The 8,755-nt window shown below is 39.9% G+C and overlaps 1 protein-coding gene across 1 annotated transcript; it reads right to left on the minus strand.

Annotated features, from left to right (window-relative positions):
• Positions 1–2,452: 2,452 nt before the first annotated feature.
• On the minus strand, positions 2,453–8,421 carry LOC119425093 (guanine nucleotide-binding protein G(q) subunit alpha). Its single transcript, XM_037692617.1, has 3 exons — positions 8,286–8,421; positions 4,332–4,516; positions 2,453–2,530 (listed from the first exon to the last, which is right to left on the minus strand). The coding sequence occupies exons 1-3, from the start codon at positions 8,419–8,421 to the stop codon at positions 2,453–2,455; spliced, it is 399 nt and encodes a 132-aa protein (XP_037548545.1).
• Between the last annotated feature and the right edge of the window lie 334 nt (positions 8,422–8,755).

Consider the following 8,755-nt stretch of genomic DNA (forward strand, 5'->3'; position numbering starts at 1 on the left):
TGGGGGTGGAAGCATCGTGTTTTGGGGGTGTTTTTCTGCACATGGGACAGGACGACTGCACTGTATTAAGGAGAGGATGACCGGGGCCATGTAGTGAGAGATTTTGGGAAACAACCTCCTTCCCTCAGTTAGAATATGTATTGGAGATGACTCTCAGCTACCACCACACCACATTTTATCTCCGTAGCTATAAAATTGAGTTATATCTACTTTTTTGTTGGTTAAGATCAATTAGCTGCCTTCTTGAATTGGGTTGACTCCAAATGTTAATCAGTTGTAAATGTACATGTTGATTACTTTTTGGAGGTTCTGTTAAAATGCTTTCTCTGATTCATAAGTTATTTTGCTAACAGACAGACAAAGATACACACTCAAAGAGGTACAAGAACTGGTCAGCCATCTTTCATTGCAGTGGGTGACACTAAAACTGAAGGTCCCATCAAAAAGATTGTTGTTTAGTAACGTAACAGACTTTGCTGCAAAAATGTTTCGCATTTTATTTTTAAAATACTGTTTAAAAACCTTAAGTTTGGCAAAAACTATCATTTTGTAGATCAAATGTTAGGGTTATAACTTTATAATACACATCGAAAGTGAGGTTGACACTCTGGTTCAGCTTTGTTTTTGTATTCTACCACTAAAAATTATTATTATTATTAAAGGAGACAACGTGCTTTCCAAATTTTGTGTCATTTTTTTGCTTTTAGTCTCATTCTTAGGAGTCCAGATTAATACTAAATTATTTCTGCTTTTGTGAAGTTTATTAACACAAACTGTCAGCTGTCGCTTAGAATCAGTGTCTCATTGTGTTCATGCCGAGTTCTGCAGCAGCCTAAGACGCCTCTTCATACATAATAATGTAAAATATGTGCTGTAAATATATACTTTATTCTCATATATTCCTCTTTATTACTTTCTTCTAACTGTTATTTTTTTTAAATCCCTATTTAAGCCTCTGTCTCCACTTTTCAATGAAAAATAATAGCTTCCAGAGATCATAAAGCTGGATGTCATTTTTTCATTAGCATCAATATTCTGTAGCTGCATCATTATATTAGTATGACAATACAAACAATACGTAAAAACACTATTGCCAGCTGCAGTAATTTTAATATAACCCTCTTTGTTGATAGTGCAACACACACCATGCCTCTTTAAACGTTCAAAAAGGTTTCTGTTTGCAGCTCTCTGTTGGATAATGAGCTCAGCGCAGGGTTGACAAAGGTTAGCCAACAGAAGCCCATGATTATAATAACATTTTATACCACCTACAAAAAGATATAGAGATCAGAAGAAAACAATAGAAGTCATGACCATTAATCAAATTAAAAATGGACAATGGTATGATCATGAGAGACCAAGTGAGCCTCTGATGCACTCATTGCCTCATTTCCAATGGACGCATTCTACTTTGTTGGACTGAAAGCAGAGCACATGCAGAGTGCATATTTTTATTGATCCTGTCTCCGAAAGAAATGCTTAAAGAATTTTGCAATTGTGGGGTGTGTCTGTAGTGGGCAGGAAACTGAGTACAGGATACTAGTGAATTGTTTTTAGGCAACCAATCATCGTATCCTGAACAGAACAAAAGAGAGATTAGGGATTTTAGGAGGAATTGGAGTAAGACAAAAATAATTATCCCTCTGGGAGAAGAGGTGGATATATAAGCTATGATGATGGACTAGAGATGCCTGGGCATTCACCTGAAGAACACATTAGACAGGGAGTGCAGCTGACACTGTTTACGAGAAGAGGGACTCCGATTCAGGAGGAAACTTGATAGTTTGCAGCAACATGCTCTATATCATTATCAGAATCAGCTTTATTGTCATTGCACCGAAGTGCAACAAAATTACATTTCAGTACAGCCCGTCCGAGAGAAACAAACATGGGGAGACGGAGGTGACTGAGGCCCCCAACCTTGAGAGGCACAGCCTTTTTTTCAAATAAGGAAAAGAAACATGAGGGGGGAGTGTAGGTGTAAAAAAATCAAATCTCACACTGTGTTCTAGACGGGACACAGTGTGAAAGTTAAAAAAAAAATTACCTCAGCACATAAAACAGCAACATACTGATAACATCATAACACATTTATGCATGAGGAGGCCGACGAGGGCAGTGAGTTGTTCGTAGACACTACCAGAAAGTTCCATAGTCCTGATAAAGATGGGATAGTGTTTATCAGCTGGCTCAACTCTGACACAGGTCCACAGATGTCCTTGGGAGGGGAGCAATAGGTGTGGGGGGGGGGGGGGGGGGGGCACAGAACTTCTCGTTCACATAAACAACCAGGAAAAGTTGTGGCAGCTGGCCAATTAAAGGCCGAGTGGGGAAGCCAAATTCAGATAACACAGTTATTTTGGGTCAGACAGCCACTGCTTGATATCCATGTCTGCCTTCATAGTTCTTCTGGTATGTCTCACTGGTGATTCCAAATAGCCAAACTTTGTGGTCACACCTCCGGACCAAGCTTGCAGCCGTCTCCAACGTTGATTCCTTCCTGCCAGTGAGTCCCAGGAGCCACAAGTGACTATTCTCAAAAATCGCATCCAGCTTACGGTTCAACTCATGCAGCGTCTGAGTCTGAGAGCTTACTGCTCGGTACATTCCTTCATAAAAGGCAGGCAGCCTCACAATTGCCAGAACCGCTGCCGTCGTCTTTCGAATTTGTTGATATGCCAGATACCCACCAACTCCAAAAAGCAGAAATCCAGTTATCATAAATCCAATTATGTATGCATCTTCTACATCCTCAACGGACAATACGGTCAGACACACCATCTTACACTGACCCCAGGAATCCATAGTGTATCCTGCTGCGAGTGTCCCTTCAGGGCATGAGGGCTCTCCTTCGCCCTGTCTTCTCGTCGAGAAAATTTTATCAATTGCGTTGAGAGACCAGCTGACCAGAGGCATAATTTACAACTCGGAAGATATGTAGTGAGAGGCTCCGATAGGAATCACAGCACAAAGAGCAAAGCAGAAGGGAGGCAGGAGCAGGAGGGAAAAGTGTCCGTCCTCATCGAGAGCAAGCAGGAAAAAATAACATGATGTCTGGAGTGGAAACAGAAAATGTAGCTACCTGTAGAAGCAGCAAGATCACAACCAGAGATTTAAAAAAGTGTGTGGGGGTTCCTTGTAAATGTTTTGGAGCAGCTAGAGCTGATAGACAGATAAACGTTGCACAAGCTGGTGGGCACACCTTCTCAACACAACAAACAGAATAGAGGGAAAGTAAATAGAAAATATTTGGTGTGGTAGCAGCTGAGCATTATCCCCATTAGATACTCCAAACACTGAACTTGGCACAATATTGTTGCTTAAAACATTGGCATTAACTCTTGGTGTGAACCCTGTTTGTCTGTTAGCCAAATATCTCATGAACCACTAAATTAATTTTACCAAACCACTTAGAAAATATTCATTAGATGTACGTCTACAATTGATCAAAGTTTGGAATGAACTTAATTCAAGATGGTCACCACAGCTAATTGACTTCAGCCAACATAAAAACGTTTTTAACTCAAACAAATGTAAAGATATTGAGCTAACACCTACTGCGGTAATAGCTGAGAGTTCTCCTTCAAACAAACTACGAGGACTTATGGATGTCATAATATTGTTTGAGGTTGCACATATCATTTATACGGTTTAACCAAAACGGCTTTGAATCCACCCCTTCTCATCAAGGGATGATTTTAGTTGAATACAATATCATAAAAGGCAGCAGGCAGCATACATTATTTCAATGAACTTGTTTATTACTAGCATGTGGAAGCTACGCAGGACAATTTAAAAGTTAGAAACCAATGTTCATGTGCTCCAAGAGCAAAATGCCTCCATCACCTCCAAATTGACATCTGCATATTTTCACAAAAAAAAAAACGTCATGCTGAGTCAGACTTATCTCTATCTGTCTGAGTCTCATCCAGACCTGAAGCTCCAACTGGTGAACAAAGGCATACTTGTGTGAGGCAGCAAATAAAAGAGAATAATGAGCTCCTGCCTTTGGTGAGACAGGTGCAAATTCCTGTACGATTAATGGGAAATTATGTGTCTTTACAAGCCTGCAGTGAGCCATCGTGAGTCCATCAAAAAGACAACCTGCTCTGTTAAGACGACAAAAAGTCTCTGGCAGCTCGATGGCAAAACTAAACACTTCTACAAGTTACCAGAAGAACTTGAACCTTCAGAACACTAATAAACACTGCACGCTGTAAGCAAATGCTGCGCATGCTTCGACGGGGACAGTATGTGGTAAGAACCTCTTACGCAATTTGTCTGAGGGAAGCAGCAATGGAAAGAAACTGAAAAACAGTTGCTGGGCCTACCTTGTTGTGTTCATACTTGTAGGGGATCTGTAATGTGTTCATGGCTTGGATCATGGCCTGCATAGCTGTAAAGATGTTTTGGTAGACCAGTCTGGTGAAGGCTCTTCTGTCCTCATCTGAGTATCCCCGGCCATGGATGATCCTCATCTGTTTGATGAAGGTGCTCTTCCCGCTTTCGCCCGTCCCTGGCCATCAAACCAAAACATGACATTGTTTTGCATCCACACTGCACCAGCTCAAAGCCACCATGAAATGAATAAACACATGGCCTTTGTGTATCTATCAAAACAGGCTGTCTGAACCTTGAAGAATTCAATTGCTAATGACACCGATGACCTCGTAAGGAACTTACAACATAACTTCCTTTAAAATGCAAGAATTGCTTAAAAAGGTGTTGAATTAGCCTATACTCTAATATAAAGAATCATGTTAGTTGGAAAAATTTTGTAGCAGCAGGTACAAGATACACTGGTGGCCATGTAGTATTATCTATTAACTGTTCAAAAAGTAAATTCAGCATATAGATGTCTAAACTTTATTCTTAAATAAGAGAAGAAATGTGCTGTCGAAACACAAATTAGAAATGTTTTTCGTTTTCTTTTCCTCTCCTTTAGATTAATGTAATCTATGGACTTTTGATGCTCTTCTCTTTAGATCATACCTCCACCTCTCTAGGCTCTCTTCCACCTGCTCCATACTCTCACTGCAGATCTGCAAACACCATAGAGACTCCTGTCTGGCCTCATCTGTAAACCTGTCCATCACCATGAAAGAAGGGAATCAGTGCTGTTCCCTGACTTAATTCCCCACCTTAAACCCATCTGTCTCCTACCACACTTCTTATCACCGCCTCACTATCCTCATATATTCACAGCACTACCCTCACATACTCACATACTCACACAGTGCGACTCCTCCTGACCTTCCCTGTACTTCTCCATAAATTCTATTGAAGCAAACATCAGCTCTGTAACTCTTTCTTGGCATAAAACTATATTGCTGTTCACTGATCCTCACCCACCTCATATCTTAACCTGATAACCATGCTTTCATGGTGTGGTTCACCAACTTCATCCTTGATCCTTATGTTCTTGAAAATCCACACCACTCCATTTCTCAGGCATTTTCTCAATCTCTAAGATTGTGTTCCACAATTTGGATTAAAAAAGTCTGCTGCACACCTTGACATCTCCATACTTCTGCTGGAGTGGTCCTTAATCCTGGTCTTTCGAGGGATGCAATCCTACATGTTTTAGTTGTTTCCCTGCTCTTCCATGGGTCTTTCTGTTCTGAAGAAGCCTAATCATTCAATAAAACTGGGTGTGTTGGAGCAGGAAAATATCTCAAACATGCAGCATAGTGGTCCTCAAGGAGCAGGACTGGGGAATACTGTTCTACGGATATGCCATCTGTATCAACCATCCTTGTCCACTCTTCATACCTGCCCTGACTTCCTCTTTACTAATCCTCCATCTGTCCATTGCTCTCATTTTATTCATTCTATCACTTCAGCCCAAAACAATCAATGCAACATAAAATTTTATAAAGTAATTTGTTGTTTTTACCTGATAAAGATGCTATAAAACTTTACTTGCAATATTAGAGGAAAAACTTCCTCAGCATTCTGTGACTATAAACATGGCACAAAAAGTATGGATATTTGTGTTTGGTTGATTATTTCTTATTGTATTCATGCTTCTTGGTAATACATCTTTTGGAAGGCTTGCATATATCCCTTTAAATAGTTTTGTTTATAAGAAAAATGCATCTGTAGGTTGAGCAGCTGAGTTTAGTATGTGGGTTGCACCCATGAAAAACTTGCCAAATCATGTCTGCTACAGCAAAACATGTTCCTGATAAATGGGGCACCTTAAAGGTGAATAAACCGGCTTTCGAAAAGTATGAGTCTTATTGTAAAGAAGCATTATTAAAACAAAAGATAATCAACCACACAAATTTCCTTAGTTGTTATGCTAATTTCATGTTGCAAAAATTTGGTTAAACCACAATTAAGTGGCACAATCGTAGCAATTACTCTTTTTTTATGCAGAAGATAGGCATATTGAATTTGAATGTTAAGAGTTGGAGAGATTTGTCTGTTTCTTCAAGTCAGAGTTTGATTTGAGGAAACTGCAATGGATCGAACTGACGTGGTCTGCAATGTCAGCTTTTCAGTTCACTGCTTGAAAAAGAAATTCATGTTCACATCAAGATGAACTGGGCCCACTTTGCTAATCCATCCAGCAGCTTTAAACACTTTATCCTTTTTAGAGCCACGGGGGTGCTGAAGCCTTTTCCAGGTGACTTTGGGCACACAGTGTGCAGATCACTAGTCCGTCACATGAACAAATCAGAGACACTCTGACACATTTAGAATCACATATCTAACATGCGTGTCCTTGGACTGTGGGAGGAATGCGGGCATCAAGGGAGTTTATCCCAAACATTAAGGTACAAACTGAAATGAAGCTTCAAACCCAGAACCTTCATATAAACACAATTGAGGATTTTAATCTACGAGTCAATATCTGCAGAGCTGACTGCACTCCCATCCATTAGGATGAAAATTATAGCATGTCTGCAAGTCAATACCTGCTTCGCATCAGCATGTTAGAACCATTACCGTTGGCTATATGGTATGCTGATATATTGCATTTAGCTCAGAACACCACAATGATTCAGCACAACTTTACTAGAGGTGGCTTTCAAGAACAGTTGATCTACATGAACAGATCACCTTATTTTATTAGATGCAAGAAAATCTTTTGTTTCCAGTCAGTCTTACGCAATCCTAGACTTCCCCTAATTACTCAAGTCTGTTTTGAACCAGAAAATTGAATCTTTATTTTTGCCAACACTTAAAGAACAAACATGAGGGGAAATAACAAAACGGTATAGTGTAAGGTAGACGTTGCTGATCTGCGAGACATCAAATCAAGTGGACTTCCTCTGAAGAATACAGACTTCTGAACCCAAATACAAGACCGCAGATTCAGCCTGAGTCAGTCTTTCTAGAAAACAGAAGCAGGACTGCCTTACAGCTTACACACACACACACACACACACACACACACCTCCCAGGTTGATGCTACAGTTGTTTATCATCCTGCTCAAGGTAAATTGAAATATCTGCATTTTCAACACCAGGTTAGCTGATAATAGTTCTTATTGACCTTCTGACTAAAGTAGTGTTGTCTGAAAAAACCAACACATTATTAACAAATGCAACTTTTTTTGTAGCTCTCTTTGGATATTTTAGGCTACATTTTGTTGTTTTTTTACTTTTACTTTAAAAACAATTTGCAAATTTTAACAATTGTCCTCAAGATGACAACTTTATGTAGTATTTCACACTGAAAGTTTAACGCGTCTTTAGGAGATAGCTTCATTTTATCACCATAAGCTTAGACTGGACATGATGGAAGCGTACTTCACCAGTTGTGTTAATATTAGAAATCCCAGATGAGGTTCTTGCAAACATTCAGTTTAATTGCCTGATCTCGTTTTTATGTACATATTTTTTATTTGCATTAAAACAACTGAACTCTGCAAATAAATACATCATCAACACAAGAACACATCATTCATGTTCTGATGTCAAATTTGAGCAAATTCAGTCAAATAAAAAAAAAAAAAGAAATTATTTTGTATTCTGTCTTTGCACTTATTACACTCCTGTCATTTTGACAGTTTTTAAATGACAACCAAAACCAGTTAGACTTAATTAAGGTCTGAATTATACATGTAGACATTAATGTTAATATTTATGCAAGTTTTGACTCAGGTTGGTCCTGAAGTTTTTTTGTGCGTTTTGGAGGAGTGGATGCATGCAGCCACTTTTGCTTTTAGAAATATTGCCTATAAATAAAAGTTGCCTATAAGTAAATGTTGCCTATGAATAAAAGTTGCCTATAAATACAAGTTGCCCGCAGGTTTCTTGGTTTTTGCCCTCACCCAGCATCAGGAGCTTAAATTCCCGATGGGACTGCTTCTCGTCCTTTCGGAGCTGCCTCTCGATCTCATCGTTGATCCTCCGAGCCTCCTTGGCCTCCGGGCTGAGGCAGCAAGCCCCCACAGAGCTCAGCGTCATTATTAATAATAATAATAATAATAATAACAATAATAATAATAAACTCCTGGACAAAACGCTTCACATCAACAAGGCAGAAACACGCGCGCAAAAAGCAGCGTCTTTTTATGGCCGCATTTGTTTGAGGAAGTGCGGCAGAGAAGTTGCAGCAATGAGGAAACGAGCGCAACTTTTCAGCAGCGACTCCTTCCAACCCTGGAGGAGGTGCTCTCTGAGGGGTGGGGGTCTGATCCGAAGCGTGGGGGGAGTCAAAGCTGTTCTCTCGTCCTGGATGAGAACCAACTGTGTCTGTGCGCCACGTACCGGAGGAGGGGGAGGAGGGCAGTGATGGGAA

This window comes from Nematolebias whitei, chromosome 18 (genome assembly GCF_014905685.2).
Source record: "Nematolebias whitei isolate Nwh7 chromosome 18, NemWhi1, whole genome shotgun sequence".
NCBI classification, from domain to species: domain Eukaryota; kingdom Metazoa; phylum Chordata; class Actinopteri; order Cyprinodontiformes; family Rivulidae; genus Nematolebias; species Nematolebias whitei.

Coding starts and splice junctions, on each gene's coding strand:
- LOC119425093 (XM_037692617.1), bottom strand. CDS start 8,421: ATGACGCTGAGCTCTGTGGGGGCTTGCTGCCTCAGCCCGGAGGCCAAG. Junction 4,517..8,285: donor ATTTAAGCTCCTGATGCTGG/GTGAGGGCAAAA, acceptor TTTGATGGCCAG/GGACGGGCGAAAGCGGGAAG. Junction 2,531..4,331: donor ACAAGTATGAACACAACAAG/GTAGGCCCAGCA, acceptor TTTTGAGAATAG/TCACTTGTGGCTCCTGGGAC.